The sequence below is a fragment of the Penicillium waksmanii genome (genome assembly GCF_028829765.1).
Source record: "Penicillium waksmanii strain IBT 27052 chromosome Unknown utg000001l:1.0-4852451.0:1.0-4856178.0, whole genome shotgun sequence".
NCBI lineage: Eukaryota > Fungi > Ascomycota > Eurotiomycetes > Eurotiales > Aspergillaceae > Penicillium > Penicillium waksmanii.
Genome location: NW_026643248.1, coordinates 3001464 through 3022532, shown reverse-complemented (window position 1 = coordinate 3022532; position 21069 = coordinate 3001464). Strand labels below are relative to the sequence as shown.

Genomic DNA, 21069 nt, shown 5'->3' with positions numbered 1-21069 from the left:
CAGCCCTTCCAGCCTCTCCAACTCCAGTCCAACGTCCCTTTCACCTTGGACATCCCCCCCAAGGCGTCGACACTTTCCACAACCTCGAGACTAGGGGACACATGTGCGTTGTATCTTCCAATAATCCGTTTTTCCTCGGTCGCATTTCTTGGCTTGGTCTCGTGAATCATCGCCACCGGCGCAATCTGACGAGTCCGAACTTCTGCTGCGCCGTTCCACACGCCCCAGTTTCACCCACACGATTTTATCCCAACTCGAACTCCTCCGATATTTTTGACGAACTCCGATAGCCCGCGGCTCCGTACTTTCGACTCCCTCTTTGACCGCACCTACACCGTGGAATCCCGACCCGACAGTTGAGCCTCAAGTGTTAGTATTGCGCCGTTGAGGGTGGGTTAGAGCCGGCCAAGGATGTTCGACTTGGCTGTGTTTGCTGTCTGTACTTGATTAAGACCGATCACCAGTGAACTGGTCAATCTTTGAACCCTTCAAATACCCAGAAACACCTCGACTCGGCCTTTCCTTTTATCTGCGATAGCCTAGGCGGAGGCTGGTTATGCTTTCGACAATGACTCGACCGGAAGACACAGTTCGAGGGCTGCGCCCTTATCGAGGTGAAGTCGATGATGAAGAAGGCGGAAGGAAATCCATCGACTCCCTTGTACCCCCGCCTTTGTCGTACAATGATGGCGCCCAGCGCTCCGAAGGCGAAGAATCCCGGCCAGGCACAGCGATGGGCGACAACTCGAGTGGCAGTGGCAGGCAAGGCTCCGGGGCCAAAATGCTCACCCATGATGAGACAATTGAGCTGGCTCGACGCGCGGTGGAAAGTGGAATCCAAGATACCAAACGCTCTTTGGCGGGCAGTGAAGCCGTCACAGACGTTGTCAAGCCGAAGTTGACCATTGACCTGGGACACTCGCATATCGTCCGAATACCTGAACCCGTTGTCGATATTGTCAAAGAAGAGGTAGAACGGTATGTGGTCGCTATTCTCGCTGGCTAGACACCAGCACCACATTCAAAGTCAAAACTAACCAACCACTTTGCCGAAAGGCTTTCGCTTTCTAACAACCATCTCTTCCATATCCCCTACCGATTCGCCGAATGCTCCCACCTTCGCTATCTGAATATTCGAGCCAATAATTTCCGAGAATTTCCCAAAGGCGTATGTCTTGAGAACCACCCTAGAATATCATTGCTATGCTAATTTATTATAGGTTTATAAATTGCCTTTATTGGAAATCCTCGATTTAAGCCGCAACAAAATTAACACTCTACCGGATGAAATCAGCAAGTTGAAGTCGCTGCGAGTGCTATCGATCATGCAAAACCGACTCGACGATCTCCCCGTCGGTTTGTCCGATATGAATAAGCTACAAATTCTTAAAATAGCTGGGAATCCGCTGCGCTATCCGCTGCGACGGGTACTAGAAGGAGCAGAGACCGACATTGTTTCTTCTGGGATGACGGACAACGAAAAAGAAGTTGCCGTTACATCAGACCTAAAACTATTCCTCAAGAGTCGTCAGGCAGCGACAACCCCGGAGCCTGACTTCGGCGCTGATTCAAGGTATGTCATCCTCTTTACTGGTGAACGAATGGTACTAAATGCCGTCCTCGTAGTGAGGGGTCTTTCGAAACACCCAAACCTATCCTCCCCAAGCGCAAATTGAGTAGCCGATTTCCTGTCATTCCCAGTACTGGCGATGGATCATCGGCACCTTCTTCTCGATCTCCATCAATATCCCGACCTCCGCCGATTCCTATCAAGTCTCACTACCGGATGGCGTCTGGCCAGCCCTACATCGACCAAGCTGGCAATTATCACATGGCTGGTCTTTCTCGCCCCGGCGTTAATCCCCACACAGCGGCCGAGCGGAATCGCAGCAACAGCGAGGGAATAATTCAAGCATCTTTTGCGGCTCGCAGCAAACGGATGGGAGTCATCACCCGCAAGAACACTGATCTCGGCACATTAGACGAAACAAAACCTTACCGAAATAGTCATTTGCGAGGTCTCAGTCATGGTTCCGTACTTCGAGCACGACCTACAGCACAAACCCCGGTCAGCGGTAGTAGCTCTTCGAGCCCAAGCAGCCCGAAAGAGAACCGCCGTGTACGAGACGGCTGGGTTAATCGCATGTCAAGCCTCCCGGAGCACAAGGGCGAAAGAGGATCAGCTGAACCGATCGTTGAGAGTGCTAAGGGCATACTTTTTGCATTTGCTCAGATTCATTCTCATGTTTCCACCCTTATTAATGTCATCCGGCAAGATGATACACGACGTCATAGCCTGGAGCTTGTATTTTATAATGCTTCGACGCATGTTGACCGCCTCAACGAGGCCCTCGAACGTGCGGAAACTACCCTACGCGATGACCCTGATTCTAGTCGACTTGCGACTGAAGCCGTCAGACGGGAATGCTACACGTGTATTATGGCTTATACACACGTTGGCACACAGCTGCGCAATAGTTCCGCGAAGATTGTCTCGAATGGCGACTCACGTTACGTCCGATCGCTGATGTTGATGATGTACGGTAGCTTGGTGGAGCTGCGAAATGCGTGTGCCAGCCTGAGTGTTCCACTTCGTCCGGTCCAGAAGCAACTCCCTACACCTAAACCAGTCGTCTTTGAATCTACGAAGGGACCCGCACCTGCCGAGCGATTCCCTCGACCGATAGTTACCCCCACCAGAGACTCTTCTGCGCCGATTCGCCGACTGCGAAGTGACACAACGATTCGCCATCCCCAGCTTCCTCTTGGCCCCCCTCTTCTCTTGAATGCATCAGGCCATACAGCCATCGGCTCCCCCGGCTTCGCAACTCCACCCTTCGCTACAGCCTACTCGCGCAGTCGATCCAGTAGTCGGTCAAATATGATTAACACATCTGTACCGACCTCTCTGGCAACACCTCGCTCCGGTGAAGCATTCCCACCTATTCCCACATTAGGCGCACTCAGAATCAATCCCTTGACTGGGTTAGACGAGTTTGAGGAAGAGCGGATTTTCGAAAAGATCTTCCACCAGCTTACCTCAGCCTATTCAAACGCCCTCCAAGCGCTACCATTGGCAAGTCGTCAATTCTCTCGCTGTCTTGAAGTGGCAAAGCAGTCGCGCGAGTCAGAAGGCATTCAAATCCTCTGGAACAATCTCATTCGCCGCTGCAGGTTCTGCCTTGAAGTCTCCGAAGCATTGGGAGGGCGTATCTCTAGTATGAAAGTCAAGGAGCCGGGCGGTGGACTTCGAAACCAACGAGAATTCTGGCAACTGTGCAAGACCTTTATGCAATCGTTTGTAGACTTGGTTACGGACTTGCGGGAGGTGCGCAGCATGCAACTTCTCCCTGGAGACATTATCATCATCCTCCGACCAGTCCAGAAAGCCAGTCGCGAAGCCGGTCGTCTCATCGAGGCATCACCCTGGTCTTATCTTGCTGACATGGCCCCAACGAACGGCCCGGGCAATCTGTACGGCCCCCCACTGCAAGTGTCTCAGTCGCAACATCAGACTTCCGTCTCGACTTCTGCTCTCGCCCCACACCCTAACATCTACCAAATCAACGCCGGCATGTCCCCTCAATCAATCACTGTCCCCGCTACACCACTCAGTGCGGCACTAGGCCCAGCAGCTCAGGCAACTGTACCATCAACGCCAGCGAGTGCGTACAGTGACAAGTTCTTCGAGGGCGACGTCTTCCAGCGCGCCGACTCTCTTCTTTCGATGCCCACCCAGACGCCATTCTTCACGCGTCGTTGAATAGAAATACACACGAACCCACCGAAACGCCCCATTTTGTTTAGCGTGCTTGACCATACTGCCTATTTTCTGTCTCCGCCATATGACATATCTTTCATGATCATGAATTGAAGTATTGACCCCTATGATACCATAGACTAGTTTATGTACCTCCTTTTTTGGACCGAGAAGCTCATAGATAGTTTTGCCTCGAATTAGCGAAAATATAGTATTTTTTGGGGAATAGACATTTAGCCCTTCCGGAGTGTATATACTAGTACCTCGTGCCGCCTTTCCTGGGAGGAAGGTTCCACCAAGCCCATTGAGCAACTTAAAAGGTCTTGCCCGGGCGGGCTGATTTACCTAATCCCCGTTCGGGAGTTCTGAATCTTCAGTAAAGATTTGGCGTTGCATTTATTTAAGATGGTATGTATGCTGGAGATGTTCGCACTCTCTGACGAGTCGGATAATTCCACCAATATGTGATTTTGATTATGGAATTCAGAACAAGCAATTGTAACCTTGGAATCACAGTGAATTTAAGTTCAGCACTCTTCAACGTAGGACAAATTTATAGCCAGCTTTTATGCTATCCGCATATTGGACCGAAATGGATAGCTTTGAAGAACATCACTTGAAATTCTCCAGTTCGCGATGAAATACTATAATCTTGTAAGTTTCTAAAATAATAATAGACAGCAAGAAAGATCGAGAAAAGTCGACGCAGGAACAGTCGCAATGAGGGAGGGACCTACTTATAGTCTATCTTCTCAGCAGCGCTCGAATCAATTCCAAACATATTGATCAATGGCCAGAGATGGCCAGAGACATCTCGTCAAATGTTTTGGAGAGCTAAGCCAAAAGTGGTGAGACTGATCTGAACTAGGGAATCACAGGTCTCAGGCTGTTGTTTACATTGTCTATCATGACTCATAGTGAGTCGTCATGAGCTGTAGATGACAACTTCTTACAACTTAGTAGTAATAATGAGCACGAACTACCTCAAATTGATACAAGAGGTATAGCATCCTGCTCACAATAGCTTATCGCGTAGGCCTCATGCAATGTCGTGATGGCTGGGGCTAGTTACTGCTCTTGTGATCCTGTGCCAGCCAAGAAAAGCAAAGGCCTCCCATATTCTAGTGATGTCGCTTTCTAGGACAGTGTAAGCATAAAAGCATATAAGTACTACAAGTATGGACGAGAAATAAATTAAAAGATATACGAAAACGCCAAATTTATGAAAGAAGACGTGAATATCGGTAACTAGAGAGTAAGTCAAGATATTGCAAAGTTTGAAATTTGCATTCCAACATCACAGCGAATGACGAAGACACATTTCTGAACTTGGGAAAAATTATTCTGCTTTTCCTACTTCTATCATCTTGATGTATTATTTCAGTCGACATCGTCCGATGCTTAACCTCGCTTGACCCATGGATCCACAAGTACATCGAATATTTCACCCGCTAACGGTATTCTTTGGTCTCGATTTGATCAGAATAGACCAATCTGGATAGAATTTGCTTGCTACTGTACAAGGCAATCGAATGTTCAGACACGAAAGAGACACACCATACGCCCAGCTCTCCACATCCCCCGACGCCTACCTATCCCTCGATCAACACCTAACTAAACCATCCGTCGTCCAACAACCACATCCCTCACAAAAGAAAACATCTCCCTCGGCTTACTCGCAAAGACACTATGACCCGCTCCGTCAAAAAGATGATACGAGACCCCACGCTCAGCAGCCCAAACCCCAGTACCCGCACTACAAGAGCTACCGTTAACAGGAGCCGCATTGTCCGCAAAGAACGGACGATGAGGTCGCTCCGCAAACCCCTGTCCACCTCGCCAAGTCATATTTTGAATCGAAAGTTCCGTCCCGATATGATTGAGCAGCATGTCCCACTTCCCATTGTAGATGTGCAGCGAGAGATTATGCTTCGTTACGAGGGATGGGAGGATGTCGTACGCGGGCGGGGTGGGCGGAGTCGCGCCGAGAAGCGTGCCTAGGATAGTCGAATTGCATGCGCTGTAAGGACCACTTTCTTCGACGTGTAGGGCTTTCTGGACGTCCTTTTGACTGAAATATTCTCCCAGTAGTGGGAGTGGACTGATTGTGCCGCAGTTGTGGGAAATATCGTAGACGTCGTAGCAGGGTGGTCCGGTGCCGGCGGCAGAGGTCGTTGTTAGATAATCCATTGCGGTGGAAAATGTTGCGCAGGGTCCGTAGCAGGTGGAGTTTAGGATCGAGTCGTTGATTCCCGAGGCGTTGATCGGGCTGATGTTGCATGAGCCGTCTCCGGCCGTGATGAGGTCGCGCCGGTGGCGGGGGAAGTCACGACGATAATTCATGTTTTCTGGATTTCCGGGTACGTGGAACTTGGAGCTTGGTGGGTATTCTTGGGCCCTTTTGAGGGTGTCTGTGAAACCGCAGATATTGTCTGCTACGGTGAAGGCTGAGAGGATGGATTTTGGGATTTTGAGTTGGTGGGCTTGGGTGTGTAGATAGGTGCCCATTGCGACGTCAGCCATTGCTGCTGCATTCCCCCAAGACCCATCGCCGAGGGACATTGATCGGATGTTCAATGAGAGGGGGTTGTTGTTCTCTAGTAGAGCAGATGCGATGTACGGGATGTAGATCCCAGCATAAGATTCACCCATGAGGTGGATCTTCTTGGATTTGAGATGTGGGAACAGGTCTAGGAAGGACTGGAGCCATTGAACGAAATGTGCTGTTACATCGGCGTTGTTTTTCGCTGGGTATGGGGTGCTGGCGGTTGAGAAGCCAGTGCCGACAGGTTGATCCACATATAAAACATGACCCAACTCTGTCCATGAGTATGGGTTGAGAGTGAGATCGGATGAATTGCCTATGAATGAGATAGGGCCATTCCCTGTAGTCATTCCGATCAACGACGAGCAACCTGGGCCGCCATTGAACCAAACTGTATACTCAGATGTTAGTAAGAAGCGGCGTAGGATGTATGAAACTGATACTGACTGATCAGGTCATCATCGTAAGCCACATTCTCCGTCTTGAATAACCAGAAGAAAAGATCATTTCCTGTCTGGGTGTCCGGCACCGGCAATCTCCCAGCCCAGCTGGTTGGCAATGAAGGACTTCCTGGCAGCGAGTGAACCTCAAACCGCGAGATATCGGAGCCACGAGTGGCCCTTGACAATAACAGAACGGGCAACGCCCAGAGAAAATGAAAGAAGTAGACCATTTCTAGCAAGTTCATAGCGAGCGTGGGTGTCGTATCAGAATGTAGATGAAGTCGGTATGGTAAGACGATGCTTGTCTCCAAGCGATCGAATTTTGGGTTGAAGTTGAAGATGAAGATAAAAAGAGTGAAATGAATGTATGATCTCTCTGGCAGGAGGATTCCAACATGACTCTTTTGTATCTTTGTTACAATTGAGGTTCACAAGACAGTGACGGGTGAGGATGCTTATTGAAGGCCTATTTGGGCTGGCCGCATCGGGGGCTCAATAGAAGGTCCTAAGTCAGTGGTAAGCCAACGGGAAGGGGGTTTTGGGAGAAATAGATAAAGAGCTAGGTAGAGATCATGATGTCTTGACCTCTTATATACCAGTATTTCTAATTGACAGACTCGCTAGTACTAGTAGTATTTTGTAATTACCCTACTATGAGGTGGTCAGATATTTCTGCCTTACTGCCTTGACACCTTAATCCTCAGGCAGCCAGTCCTAACTAGTTAACTAACTCTTTCCGCTCAGCGGGTGTTCTCCACTCATCCGGCTCCACCTCGTTCCTTTCTCCCTACTCGTACACTCACACTAAACTACTACAAACCAAAACATCATGCATCTTCACGCATTCGACCTGTCCAACCCACCTTGAGACGGGACTACACATCGTCAATTCGACTGCAGTCGTCACCGCTGGACCAGTAGTTCCCCGATAAATTCGGGGCGAATCCTCACGTGGCCAGTGCGTTGACAAAGCCAACCCCCCCCAAAGGAATAGTGAGGCGGTCGATGGATCAATACACTTTCCAATCCCCTTTCAACCCTGTTCAATGCCGAGTGCCATCGCTTAGGGGTATCAGGGGTTGATCTCCGAGTATTCCTCCTGAACATGTCGAGGGTCCTGGAAGCGGGTAGCAGCATTGGAATGTGAGGTCGATCCCCTCTGCTTGCGTCTTCCCGAATCCGTCAGTCCTGAAAACGTTGCAGACCTATATCAGGTCAACCCGGTCGCTTTTCCAATCGCTCGTTTTTTTTTGGCTTTCCTGTGTCTTTGGCTGTGTCTGTGATTTGCTCTGCAACAAAGCTCTTCCTTTTGAGGGCTATCCCCTGGATTATTAACAACCTTCGACCAGCCAATCTCTTAGGGGCATTTCTATACGGGCGACCCGAACCTGCGACCTGCGACCTGCGCTCTATGTGGATCTCCCGATCTTTATGGCTGAGATCTGATACTCGAAATACGTCAAGCTTGACTCGATTGTCTCGAACGCCTTCCCGCCCGCCGCAACAAATACAAATCATCCCATTATTTGCCTCCTGATCGCACCACGAGGCCGATCGCCTGCAGATCCCAGCATCGTCGGTGTGGCTCCACAACAATTGACAGCTCACTTGCATCACTTCGTCGTCAACGCGGATTGGCCGCCTGCCTGAGGCAAACAGGGGGGCGAATTCGAAATCAGATTGTAAGTCAACGGTCTCCTGTGTGCTGCTTTCCCTTCTTTCTCCTCCCTAGCCCTTGCGATTGCTCCGGGTAGGGGGTCAGAAAATGGTGTAGGGTTGTCTAACCCGTCATACCTTAACACCCGCCATCCCCCCCTTTCGCGTGGCTCAAGAGAGTTATTATCTAACACTAGTTGGCAGAATTCATAAAGAAAAGGGAAAAAGGAAAAAAAAAGACTTGATTAAGTAGATCTCGGGAAATTACCCTCGAGATGGATCTTCAGGGAACGAAAGAGGCACGGACGCAAGAGGAGGGTGCAGACGGTCCTTTGGATGCCTACGGGGCTGGCAGTGGGCGTTCCAAAGAGTATCACAAGAACGAGGGGCGCGATTCTCACCACGAAAGTCCCGCTAATGTCCACCCGCTTCGTCGTCATCGCCAGCCTCCTTTTGCTTATCCACCTGGCGCTCGTTCATCTGCACCCGCTGTCAACTCATCGAGACCTCGCGATCCTTCACCTTCTCCCGAGGCCATCAGCATTCCACAGACCCTGGGACTCAGCTCTCGTGATCAACGCCTACTATGTAAGGCCCGCCGACATCCGCCCGTTACAAAGAAGACGCTCAGTGAGCTCGATCTGCCTTGTATAATGAGCAACATCAACCTTCGCATGGACGCCAACTTTGACCGCGATTTGCATTTCAAGCCCGACCTCGACGGTGAGAAGGGAAGACGCAAGCGGAAGGATTCCGCCGACTATTGGGATTCGATGGCATCGGAGATCACGATCTATAACTTTCAGGCTGCGCAGCCCGAATCTACCGAGGCTAGCGACTCCTCCAATAGCCCTAGGGAAAGTGGGAAGCGCACGTTCGAGCCTCGCCTCCCTGGCATGTTCGAGACCCTCCAGGAAGTCATCAAGACCCTTGTCCCGGAGCGTGATCACCCAAGCGTTATGCAAAATCTAGAGGTATCCCTGCTTATGCAGCAGGTGCGCAAAGGCGTTCTCGATATGGTTGCGCTAGCGGGGTGGCTGGCGGCTCTTTTGAAAACACACTGCGCTCCGATGCGAGATGAGTGGGCGGATCGAATGGTTGAGCAGATCACCGATGGCTCACAGTCACAAGACCCGAAGGAAATCGTCAACGGGTTACAAACACTGTTCGCTATTCTGGAGGCAATGAAGCTGGTAAGTCGATGACGCTGTGGATAAATTCGGATTCCTACTGACATGAACCAGGACGTGGCCAACCACCAAATACGAACGTTCCGAGTCCTTTTGATCGAAGATACTGTGCCATTCTTGACCGAATATTTTGAAGGAAAGATCAACCAGGGAGGCATTCGGATCGAATCCGCCCGACAATGGTACCTCTCAGCCAGGGATCGTGCCCTACAAGAAGATGAGCAGAAAAGCCCAGCATCCTCGCAACCCGACGACATGAAGCCACTCGATGCCCTCCTCCGGGGAATATCCGATCAACTGCTCCAGTTCACTCCTCCAACCGACTTCCCCGAGACATTCCTCTTCGACTCGGACCGACTCTGGCAGCTACGCAGCACGATCCAGAACCTCATCAACCTTGAGATCGCCTGGTATATTTTCGAGTCCTATGTCCACACCCAAAAGCGCTATCTCTCCGCTCGTGATGAGACATATACAACCTTCCGCACTCGCATCTGGTCCCTAATGGAAGATGGGATGGATTTAAGCAGCCGTGCCGGCAGCAGCAGCGCAGCCGATGACGATGACCCAGATCTCCGCGGCGGCGCCCGCTGGCTCCATAACATGCGCAGCATCGCGCTGGAAATCGCCCGCTTTGCCTGTGCCGCTTGCTGCCTGGATAATGTTGTCGCAGACGAAGTCATCGCACCCATCGAGTCCGCCCTTGAATGGCACTTGTCCAACGAGTCTGATCTCTTCCGCTATTTCCAAAACACCATGCGCGAGAAGATCATGACTGCAACTCTCACTTCGGCACGCAAATACCTTCCTCTTTCCCCACTGGCTATCTGCGAATCCCAGCGCACAGGACCACAGCCTCCCTCAACGGGTCCGGCGGCGCCTGCGCCTACTGTCTCGTCCTCTACAGCCACTACCCCGGCCTCCTCAACCCAGTCTCTCACACCGCAGCAATATGACATTGATCGTATTGGCATGCGCCTTGCTCATATGGGAGTCCTACATTGGCGCGTGTGGGCTCCTATTCTATACCTTAAGGATGAGATTGCGGACCTCGAACCACCGGCTTTTATCTAAGCCTTGCATTTGCTTTATTTTGTTTGCTTTGCTTTGCTTTGCTTTGCATGTGGGCATATCATCTCTAGCTTGGATTGTCCTTTTGTTCCCCTTTCCCTTCAGCGTCCTCTGCATTTGACTTTGGCTCTACTGGCGTTTCTTCGGGCACTACACGGCGTTTCGGGGGTAGGTTTCACCCAGGCCCCTATACAACTTTATTATTTGGAGGGGTTACTTGTTCAAGCCAGTTATAGACCAGCGTTTGCTTTGTTGGAGATGGTTCCCGGAAAAGTGTATACATATTCGGCTCTCTCAAGGTGGAACAACCATTTTTCAAACTTAATCAACCTTTAGAATTCGTTACTGGTATTCTCTAACCATTCCCAAAAAGTAAAAATAATGTATGTTGACTGTGAAGGTATTCGTTCCATCACTAGCACTAATCACTAGCTCTCCGCGCGCAGTCCAGGGCCGAGCGCCGATCCGCGCGATCGGCATCGACCGCCTCACATGCGGCCTGACCTGCCAAGTTCACTTCATCCCTTCCAACCAACCAACCCCCCTCAGGCATTCGCATTCGCATTCGCTCTCCCATCCGCATTCACTCTCACACTGACACCTACGCCACGATTCCAAGAATACACATCATGCTCGGATCGGAATCCTCAACCCCACACCAAACCTAACCCTATTCCCCGCAAATCAAGACCTGAGAATCTCAACCGCCGAGACAGGCAAAACAAAAACACACCCTCCCCCCGCAGCCCCCGCAACCATGCGGCCTTCCCTCACCCTCTTTCAAGTCGCCAGTACCATCACCTCCGCCTCAAGCCCATGGCAAGCAAGCTGGCTCTTAGGCCAACGCCTGGCAACTTTACAAAAACTCGCCCGCGCAACGGGGATACCGAGTACCGGGACGCGCAAGGTATTAGCCGAGCGTATTGGGGAGGCACTGGATCTACAAAGTGCTGGTCGCACGACGAATGTCGAATTTGAGAAAAAGGCTGGCGCCTTAAGTGTGTTGAGTATTGACATGGGGATTCAGAATCTGGCATTTGCGCATCTTAGGGTTGATAGGCCTTTTCATGGGATTGAGAAGGGTGTTGTCGGAGGTGTTTCGAGGCCTGAGCTCACGGCCTGGAGGCGGTTGCCTTTGTCGGATATTGCTACTTTAAGAGAGAATTGTGCTGGTGCGATCGCCCCGGCTCCTAAGGATGGGTCTGTGGTTGATTTGGCTTTGAAACAGGCTTCGTCAGTGACGATATCAGAATCGGGGCTAGCAACCGAATCAAATCCAAATCCCAATCCCAATTCCAAGTCCAAGTCCGAAGAATCGAACTCGGATTTAGACGCAGATGACGAAGCTACCAAAAAGAAAACCCCCTCCTTCGATCTACCACATTACGCCGAAACAGCCCACACCCTCCTCCACACCCTCGTCGCCATGTACAAACCAACGCACATCCTCATCGAGCGCCAACGTTTCCGCTCCGGAAGTTCGAGCCATGTACAAGAGTGGACATTACGAGTCGGACTCTTCGAAGCAATGCTCTACGCCGCACTAGAATCCATGAAGAAAGAGCGCGGCGGCAATTTGGCTGGCGTCGGCGTCTACGGGATTGATCCGAAACGCGTGGTGCAGTACTGGGGAGAGAAAGAGCCTGGCTTCACCATTGTTGAAGATGGAGGTGATAAGAAGCGGAAACCGACGAGTCGGGAGGTTAAGAAGGCTAAAATCGATACTGTGGCGAGATGGTTGGAGGCGGCACTTTCTGAAACTGAGAGCTCTTCTACGTCTGCTGCTGCGCATCGCAAAATCGATTTACTGGGCGAGTCTTCGCCTCCTAGAACTCTGGCCGAGGCGTATCTGGCCAGACTCCGGACTGGCGTTAAGCGTGGGCCGAAAGTTGTGCCCGTGTTGAAGGACCTTACCAAGCTAGACGATCTGGCGGATTGCTTGCTGCAGGGCGTTACTTGGGTTGAATGGATCCGCATGCGTGAATTGGTGTTGCGGAAAGGCGTGGCGGCTATAGAAGATAGTTGAGGTGGTGAAGCCTTCGTACATATATTTTGTAAGGTGGTCGTGTATGATAATGAATACTGTGTATAATATGTAGAGTTATTTCAGATAGATGATTGGTAATATTTACCATGAAGAATGGATAGGGCTGAGCCCGTATGGTCCATTGGCAGTGGCAGTGGCAGTGGCATTGGCAGAGGCAGATACGAGGTTTTGTCTCGGACCGGAGGATCGGCGGTGATCGACGGGTCCGCGGATCAACAGACGTAAGCTCCACGATACCTACGGAGTATACGGAGTATCTGATGAGGTGTACAAGTAGAATTAGGAGCATGCAAGGTGCTTGATACTTCATGATGGCCCACTTGTTGTAAGTCAATGGCTATTCCCTTTCTATTATTGGGCGGTAGACTCGGATAGTTCCACAACAATAAGGTACCGAAGTACCATGGTACCTCATAGGGCTACCAGGCAGCTCGGAGGCACTAAAGCTTATTTTCTACAGAGAAAAAGACCGATGTAAATACGAAAGACGTGGATCAGCAAAGTAAACAAAATTATTTTGTACAAGAAGTTGGATGTGCAGCAACGTTGATTCCCTTGGAGCTCAACCCAACCGAAGAAAAGAAAGATAACACCAGAAAAGGAAAACAAAATTGTCCTCATCCATTCACCTGTCAACATACGAGAGTGCTTTTCCGAGTCCCATTGGGAAATGACAAAAAAACATAAGTGGGATGGAAAAAAAAAGGTCATTCTCATTGGGAGAAATGAAAAGAAGGGCAAAAGAGGCGTCTAGATCTCAACGACATCATCGATGAGAATCCAGCGAAAGAAGAAAAATCAAGTTAAAAAGCCAATTTTCAATAGAAAAGAAAAGGCTTGGTAGATCAGAAGTGAAATGTGAAGAAATGTGAAGAAAAAAGAAGTAAACCGGGCTAGGCTAGTCCGCTTGTACCAAAGGCCCAAGGGCCATGTCTTGTCACAAAAATAGGTACAACACCAGCACGCAGCTGTACTTGAAGAAAATACTCGAAAAAGAAAACGCTCTCATATCATTGACCGGTGGTCGTGTCAGGCTGTTGCTGGATGAGGGACTCTATCGGACATCCGTCCGTCTATGGCTTAAAAGAGGCGGGCGAGACGGGCGAAGAAGCCGGTGGACTCAGGCTTCTGGGGCTGAGCGGGGCTGGAGGAAGGCGAGCCGCTGGGGATGGGCAGGATGGTGGCACCTCCGGGGACGTAGGGAACGGAGGTAGTCGCGTGGCCCTGGGCCGAAGAGATGGGGCGGCGAGTGAAAGAGGGCGTGGGACGGCCGCTGCTGCTGGGGAAAGGAGTGCTGGAGGGAGTGACGGTCACGCTGGGGGTCTCGGTGGCGGTCTCGATAGCAGTAGCGGTGGCAGGGATGGTAGTGGTGTCATCGCCCTCGTCGCCATTGCCGTTACCGTTGCCGTTGCCCTGCTGGTGGTTGTTGGCAGCGGGAGCAGTGGTGGCGGCGGTACCGTCCTGCGAAGTAATGTTAGTCTATAGATGTTCAATTGCAGGATTCTTTTAGCACATACAGCAGTAACGGTCTCGGTGGCGGTCACAGTAACGGTAACAGCGCCGCACTCGCCAGAGCCAGAGCCATTGCCGGCGGCAGCAGAGCTGGGGGCCTCGACGACAGTGAGGGTCTTGGTGGCAGTGGAGTGCAGGGTGGAGGTGACAGTGGAGGTTCCCTCAGTCTCATCAGATCCAGTGTCCTGGTTGTGGCTCTGGTCACCAGGGGTCTCCAGAGCACCGCTGCTCTCGGTCTATCTCAATGTTAGTAAATCGATCTTGAGAATCAGGCCCATATATCAAGAGATACTCACGGCAGTGACGGTGTGGTGGTTGGTGGCAGTGCGCCAGATGGTGGTGGTCACAACGCTGGCGGTCGAACCAGTGCCAGTGGTGTAGGTGACAACAACAGGAGTAGAGATAGGAGCGGAAGTGGGCGAAACAACGGGGCTCGAGCTGGGACGTCCAGTGATGTGGGGACGAGAGGTGTGAATGGTCCAAGGAGCAGACGAGCTAGGGCTTTCAGAGGGAGAGCCGGAGGGAATGCCAGAGGGGGAAGCATCAGAGGGAGCAGCACTGGATGGAGCACCAGAGGGGGTTCCAGAAGGAGTGCCAGATGGGGCAGCGCTGGAGGGAGCAACACTGGAGGGAGCAGCACCAGAGGGAGCACCAGAAGAAGCGCTAGAGGAAGCACCAGGAGCAGACTCCGAAGGAGCAGGAACAGCAGACTCGGAGGGAGACTGGGTCGGAATAGGCTCAGGAACGGGGCTGACGTATTGAGTCTGAGTAGTTTGAGGCAGAGGCAGACCAGAGCCACGAGCATGCAGGTGACGAGCGTGCATATCGTGAAGATCGGCTTCACCAACAGCAGCCATCGCGGCAACCAGTGCCAGAGCGAGCTTGTTCATTCCGTGCATTTTGAAATGGGATGGTTTGTGTAAAATCTCAAGGACAGTCAATGTCGGGAGAGTGAGTGTAGATAGTTCAAGGATGAACTAGAAACTGTGAATTCAGCGAGAGAGAGAAAGTGAAAGAATGTGGGCGAAGTCGATTCGCGTAGAAAAGAGTGAATATTCTCTAGAGAAAGAGAAAAGAAACGAAGAGAAGGTGGAAAGCACAGCTTGAAGAAGGAAAGAAGAGGAGGAGAGGAAAGAAAAGAGAAGAGCAGAGAAGAGATGAAGCAGAGTTAATTAAGGCCCACTTGCCATAGAGTGCTGTACAGTATACAATACACTATACACTATACACTATACAGTAGACTATACTATGGCAGAGTAAGTACTCCGTAGAGAGCGTACGGTAATTACTTCCTTCAAAGGAACTTCCCATCTCCACCACCCACTCCCACCACACCCACCACACTCCTTCATCACCATCACTCCAACTATGAGTCTGTATGGAAGATACCAAGAATACTCCGAGTGGATCGCCCCACTGCCAGGCACAGAAACACGGACCCAGTCCAATCAGCCCCCCCAGCCGCCTTCTCAACTGGACCTTTAATCTCACCTCGCCAGCCTTGGAATTCCCACCAACGAATAGGCGAGGTCGGTCTCCTCCATGACAGCTAGAGTGGCGCAATGACGACCAATTTTTCCGGGTTGTACTTTTCGGTCGGACAACATCGTGTTGGGTGACACCATTGTCAAACGGCGTACGAGTGTGGAACACCGAGCATGGTGCATGGAATAAGGAGTAAACATCATCCCCACCTGCAAATACCCCCTCAAGAACTATTTCTACAATTCCCAGGGAACCATCATCGCCCCGTCGCTTCAGGTTGAGTCGGTTTAGTCCACTGTCACGATCAGTTTTGACTCCTGCCACTCCTCCTATCCTTTTTTTCGCCCGTCGTTCATCCACATCCAAGGGCTCGGGTGTTGCAGCCACCGTTTCAGTGTTTCACCAGAGGGTCAATCAGTGTGTCCGCCCGAGCGACCGTTTCACATTGAATATGAGACCCCGCCACCCATCCCGGCCCAGGGTCCGCATTGTACTTCCCCCTTGGAGATGAGGATAGACACAGCGGCTCGGCATCGAGCACGTTCTGGACTCATCTCATCCTCCATTTCCTGCCCTGGATCCCACTGCGGGAGCCTGGGGTAGATGAAGTTCCAAAGATTCCTCAAATGCCGCGCCCGTCTTGCCCGTGCGGCCCGGTGGGGACCGCCTGGGATGCCGGTACTTTGGACGGGTCCCCCGGCTGGCCATTTGATCTGGACTCTTCTACTCCGTAGCAATCTGAACGATAGATTGAACACGGCTCACAAAAGGCAGGGCAGGGCTGATCCGCGGCTGAGATGATTTGAGATGAAATGAGAGATCCTTCGTTTACAATGTGCTCCCTTCTCGGGCGCCAGCGCCCAGGCCAGACCCGCTCCACTCGGACCCTGCTATCTGGCTCTGGCTCTCGCATTGCTCTACTCGTGCAGATTGGCGTGAGGCTATCACGTCACAATCCGAATCCTCAATTTATTCGCTGATGAGCACAGCGACGGCCTAACTCGCGCAACTCAATTTTCATCTCGTTATTAGCTAGGAGTTGATGACTGGTCTTTTCCCCTTGCCCGCCCCCAACCCCTTTTCAAAATGTTTTCTTGTTCTTTTCGCAGGGTCCAGCCGAACACACGGAGAAGCTTTGCAAGGTGAAACACCAGCACCGGTGATTCTTTTGCTCCCGGCCTTTCGCAACACCAGGGGTAAAGAAACAATCTGCAGCACCCCCTCCGGTTTGAAGCGACTTGTTCATCGAAATGTCTTGACTTCGAACAGCGATCTAAGTCGGTTCCAGCAAATTTTGTGTCTATCGCGACAGGGGTTCTTTGAAGTTCCTTGCGGGGTTGGGTTGATTCGGGCGCTCGCGGCCGCGATAACAGTGTCTTTGCTATCGTTTCGCCAGCGCATCATCGAGAAGTGTTTGTCGATCATGTCTCTAAGCTTGTTTCTCGACCCTTTTGCTTTGAAACAGCCTATTCTAAGCGAATATGTTTCCGGTCCCATCGTTCGTCGCCGGGGTCCGAAAAAGCCATCAAGGGAACTAACCTTTCGCCAAAGTCAACTGTAACAGGGGTTGATCCGTGAACTAGGTATCCTTGTGCTCGAGTGCATCTGTATGACTCGCTGATTCGCTTCAATTTTCTGGTCCATGATGCGTTCGTAGATTTCAAGAAACCTATGGTCGCAAATAACCACTAACCCTAAAACGAAACCAACTAACTTGATCCTGGACCCGAATGCTTATAGCACGGCTCCATCTTGACTCTACTTGAGCTCTCATACTAGTATATATTGCTACTAGTATGCATGGTCGCAAGTGATGGCCATCGGAAGCTAAGAGATGGCACTATGACTTGTGCGGTGAATTGAGATGAGTAAATATCCCCAGCTACCAGGAATGTTGTAGAAACTCTATACCGCCCACCACTCCAAATTCAATCAGAAGGGATAGAACAAGCACTTCAATCACCGCAAAAAGACGAAGAAATATGAAGGCACACACCCGCATTCAGCTCAATTGAGCGATTCGTAGTATGGACATCCAACCTATTTGGATTTACCGTTCATTGGGAATGTGTCTGATCTACACATTTTCTAGAGACCTGTATACCTCGCAAATAATGCCAATACCAATCCGACAGCAACTCAACTATCCTGATAGGCCTTGCCTTTACCAAAGTATCCATTGGCTGATATTGTTAGACTATCTAACTATCAGTGCAGAATTCCCGCCGGAATTTCAGTCCGAACCATGGAAGGGCAAGGATGCAAGTGGTATAGTTCAGCCAAAAGTCGTGAGGTCATATCAAGCTCAAATGCGGGCACCAAAACATTCCAAGGGCTATCATAAATCTCTTCATGTACCCGCGGGGCCTCTTGCTTTCTTTATGATATCACATTGAATTCTTTTCCTCAAATCTTCAAGTATCGCAAATATGTCGGTCAAGGCGTCATTGGACACGGCTAATCGTCCCGATGAGTGGACGATCGAGCAGGGATGGCTGCTCACAAATTGCCAATTCTTGATCAGAGTGAGCGAGAAACTGTTCACATCTATCCTCCTAAAGCAAGCAAGGTCTTTAAGGATGAAGAGGCTATTGCCTCAGTTGGGGATCCTAAGAAATTGTTCAAACGGGAGCGAGTTGGTTGGAAAGGGTATGTTTATCTGAGCTCTTGAGTGCATGCAATTGGGCGATTTTCCTCTTGTGTTGTTGATGAGTACTAACAATGGCACTTTTTCCGTGCAGATATGTCGAATGGGAAGAATTCCCCGAGAAAAAAGCAAGCGCCCACAAGCTCCTCGCCTCTCAAAGCTTCCCGGATTGTCCAGACTTCATGTTCGGCCCTATCCCCGGGACAAACCCCGTTCTACCCGGAGATGATTTCGTGGCCTGGCATGAAGCAATTGGCGGGGAGTTGACGCCTGTTCCTGAAGACTCGTGGCGAACTGTGCTATTGGAGAAACATCCAGACATGTTGCACCTTCTGAAATTCCCTTACAATGGCGAACCTCCCAAACGGCTGGTTACTTCCAAATCCATCACGCCCAATCCCCTCCATTTCGTCCGAAACCATGGCGGCATCCCGATAATTGATAAAGATAAGTGGGACCTCTCGCTTGATGGGCTGGTGCAAACGCCGAAACGATTTTCCCTAAACGACTTGATGGACGACAGTCGCTTTCCTCGAATCGAAAAGACCGTGACGATGCAGTGCTCGGGAACTCGCCGTATCGAGCAGATCGGGCTTTACGGTGGCCAGGGCGACGAGGTGCCCCAGGCACCCTGGGCTGAAGGTGCAATTGGTACGGCGCGGTATGTGGGCATCAGCTTGAAGAAGGTCATCAAGGAATGCGGGGGACTTATCAATTCTGCGAAGCATCTTGAGCTCTACGGAGCCGAGACGTATGTGAAGGATCTAGAAGTTGGAAACTACGTTGTCAGCGTACCTTGGTCAAAGGTCAAAGCGAACGAAGTCCTTCTAGTGTGGGAAATGAATGGCGAGCCACTTCCCAAGATCCACGGATATCCTCTGCGGGTAATTGTTTTGGGATATATTGGTGCCCGCAGTGTCAAATGGCTATATCGTATCAAAGCCATCAAAGATACATCTCGTGCTCCGGTCCAGAGCAGAGAGTACCTTTACTTCAACCAGCAAGTGGGAAAATACAACCTCCGCCCGACGGACGGGATCCAGATCCAGGAGATGCCGGTCAGTTCGGCGATAATGTCCCCCTGGACAAAGCAAGCGGTCATCCACGTCGGGAAAATTCGCTGCAAGGGCTGGGCATATTCCGGCGGGGGTCGATGGCCCGAGCGAGTGGAATTGTCTGCAGACGGGGGCTTCACCTGGTACGAAGTTCCGGCGGAGAACATGTCCAAGAAAGGACGTTGGACTTGGCGAACATGGGAATTGGACCTTCCATGCGAAGTGGAAGGTTGGATTGAGATCGTTTGTCGGTGCTGGGATAACTCGCTGAATACCCAGCCGCTGAATATCCGTGCAGCATGGAACTGGGGGCTCCATGTTACTTCTTCCGCTCATCGAATTAAGGTCTACAGTATCAATAAGAGCCGGGAAATCACGAGGAAACGACTGGACAAGTATGATCAAATGGGTGTGCCTTTGGCTCCGCTGACCCGCTACGAAGCTATGCCTGTCCAGAGTTCCGATGAATATGAAGTTTTCTGGAATACACATGATCCGCGGGATGTGGAAGACTGAGACTGAGATCGAAGATGCACCTTACAGCATCTCGTTCCAAGGTGATTTTATGACCTTTCTTTTTGATTTCTTCACATTGAAATCTGCGATCATCCGTGACTGTCTCGGCCCCTTTTCTAGGCAGCAAGCATGCCTTATCTTCTAATTAAGCTAGCAATCCTTTAAATATATAAATTAATAGAGTACTTATTTCCGGATAAATTGAAAGAAGTAATTAGGCAGTGTTCCTAATTTATTTCCGATCGATGGATATTAAACTAGTAAGCACATGAGCAATTTCGAAAACAAATAGCCCAACGATTGAAAGGAGTCGTCCACTGGTACTCTCGAATAAAAGTGCACAGAAGTAATATTAGACAAAGAGGGCTTCCACTGCTAGGTATCTCGCGCCTCCCTGTTTCATTTCGTGGTTTCGATCACATCCCCCATCATCACAATCCCAGTCTTAGAGCGATCAAGGAACTTTTCCTCATCTGCAGCAATCTGGGCTGCCGCCTCCGGAGTCTGAGTCTTAGCTGCAAAGGCTGCAAGAGAAATTTGGTCCGCAAATATTAATTCCGCATAAGCGTCAAAGTCGAAATCTGCCTGGTGGCCGGCAAGCAAGATTGCCGGAGTTGTGGCATTGCGGGAGGATGCTCCATCGGGGGCAGTCTCAACGGAGTTGCGAGCAACATATGTCCGTTTATGCGAGAGCGGGAAATCATCGGCGGTCAGGCGTTCAAGGAGATCAACATGTGCTTCGTAGTGCTTCTTAAAATCATCGACTGAGAGGCCCGGTTTGCGATAGGCGTGGATGAGGGCGGTGATGGTCATTTTCGTGTCAGGGCGATATCGGTTCAGAGAGAAATTTCAACTTGAAGTAATTAAAGCTGGGTTTTACACTGCGTGCGGGGCGTTGATGAGTGGTGAAATCACCTCGAACATATAAACATGACACGGTGGGGGCCAGAACGGTGTCCGCCCGGACCGCTCTAGATAGTAATCCGACCATACCCGATCGGGGGATTTCAGATGCAGGGCTTCAACTTGAAGTTGGTATTTGTGGAACCTTGAGTGTGTAGGAGCAGCAGAACTTGATCGCCAGTGTAGCTATTCTAAATCAAATTTCAATGATCCGAAAAATATGCACATGTATATATAGT

General features: G+C 50.7%; 7 protein-coding genes across 7 annotated transcripts; 4 read left to right on the top strand and 3 right to left on the bottom strand.

Annotated features, from left to right (window-relative positions):
- Nucleotides 1-556: 556 nt before the first annotated feature.
- N7481_001104 (uncharacterized protein) lies at nucleotides 557-3763 on the top strand (the record flags this gene model as incomplete). Its single annotated transcript, XM_057260323.1, has 4 exons — nucleotides 557-978; nucleotides 1057-1168; nucleotides 1221-1573; nucleotides 1627-3763. 4 exons carry the CDS (start codon nucleotides 557-559, stop codon nucleotides 3761-3763), a joined length of 3024 nt encoding a protein of 1007 aa, XP_057128155.1.
- Nucleotides 3764-5374: 1611 nt separating this feature from the next.
- cp9 (putative serine carboxypeptidase) lies at nucleotides 5375-6993 on the bottom strand (the record flags this gene model as incomplete). The annotated part of the gene is made up of 2 exons (XM_057260322.1): nucleotides 5375-6696; nucleotides 6753-6993. 2 exons carry the CDS (start codon nucleotides 6991-6993, stop codon nucleotides 5375-5377), a joined length of 1563 nt encoding a protein of 520 aa, XP_057128154.1.
- Nucleotides 6994-8679: 1686 nt separating this feature from the next.
- On the top strand, nucleotides 8680-10668 carry N7481_001102 (TCP11 family protein; the record flags this gene model as incomplete). Its single annotated transcript, XM_057260321.1, has 2 exons — nucleotides 8680-9597; nucleotides 9649-10668. The coding sequence occupies 2 exons, from the start codon at nucleotides 8680-8682 to the stop codon at nucleotides 10666-10668; spliced, it is 1938 nt and encodes a 645-aa protein (XP_057128153.1).
- A 754-nt stretch (nucleotides 10669-11422) lies between these two features.
- N7481_001101 (uncharacterized protein) lies at nucleotides 11423-12691 on the top strand (the record flags this gene model as incomplete). Its single annotated transcript, XM_057260320.1, has 1 exon — nucleotides 11423-12691. The coding sequence occupies one exon, from the start codon at nucleotides 11423-11425 to the stop codon at nucleotides 12689-12691; it is 1269 nt and encodes a 422-aa protein (XP_057128152.1).
- Nucleotides 12692-13792: 1101 nt separating this feature from the next.
- N7481_001100 (uncharacterized protein) lies at nucleotides 13793-15123 on the bottom strand (the record flags this gene model as incomplete). The annotated part of the gene is made up of 3 exons (XM_057260319.1): nucleotides 13793-14173; nucleotides 14230-14460; nucleotides 14521-15123. The coding sequence occupies 3 exons, from the start codon at nucleotides 15121-15123 to the stop codon at nucleotides 13793-13795; spliced, it is 1215 nt and encodes a 404-aa protein (XP_057128151.1).
- A 3015-nt stretch (nucleotides 15124-18138) lies between these two features.
- N7481_001099 (sulfite oxidase) lies at nucleotides 18139-19927 on the top strand (the record flags this gene model as incomplete). The annotated part of the gene is made up of 3 exons (XM_057260318.1): nucleotides 18139-18234; nucleotides 18279-18358; nucleotides 18451-19927. The coding sequence occupies 3 exons, from the start codon at nucleotides 18139-18141 to the stop codon at nucleotides 19925-19927; spliced, it is 1653 nt and encodes a 550-aa protein (XP_057128150.1).
- Nucleotides 19928-20326: 399 nt separating this feature from the next.
- On the bottom strand, nucleotides 20327-20740 carry N7481_001098 (EthD domain-containing protein; the record flags this gene model as incomplete). The annotated part of the gene is made up of 1 exon (XM_057260317.1): nucleotides 20327-20740. One exon carries the CDS (start codon nucleotides 20738-20740, stop codon nucleotides 20327-20329), a length of 414 nt encoding a protein of 137 aa, XP_057128149.1.
- Nucleotides 20741-21069: the final 329 nt, after the last annotated feature.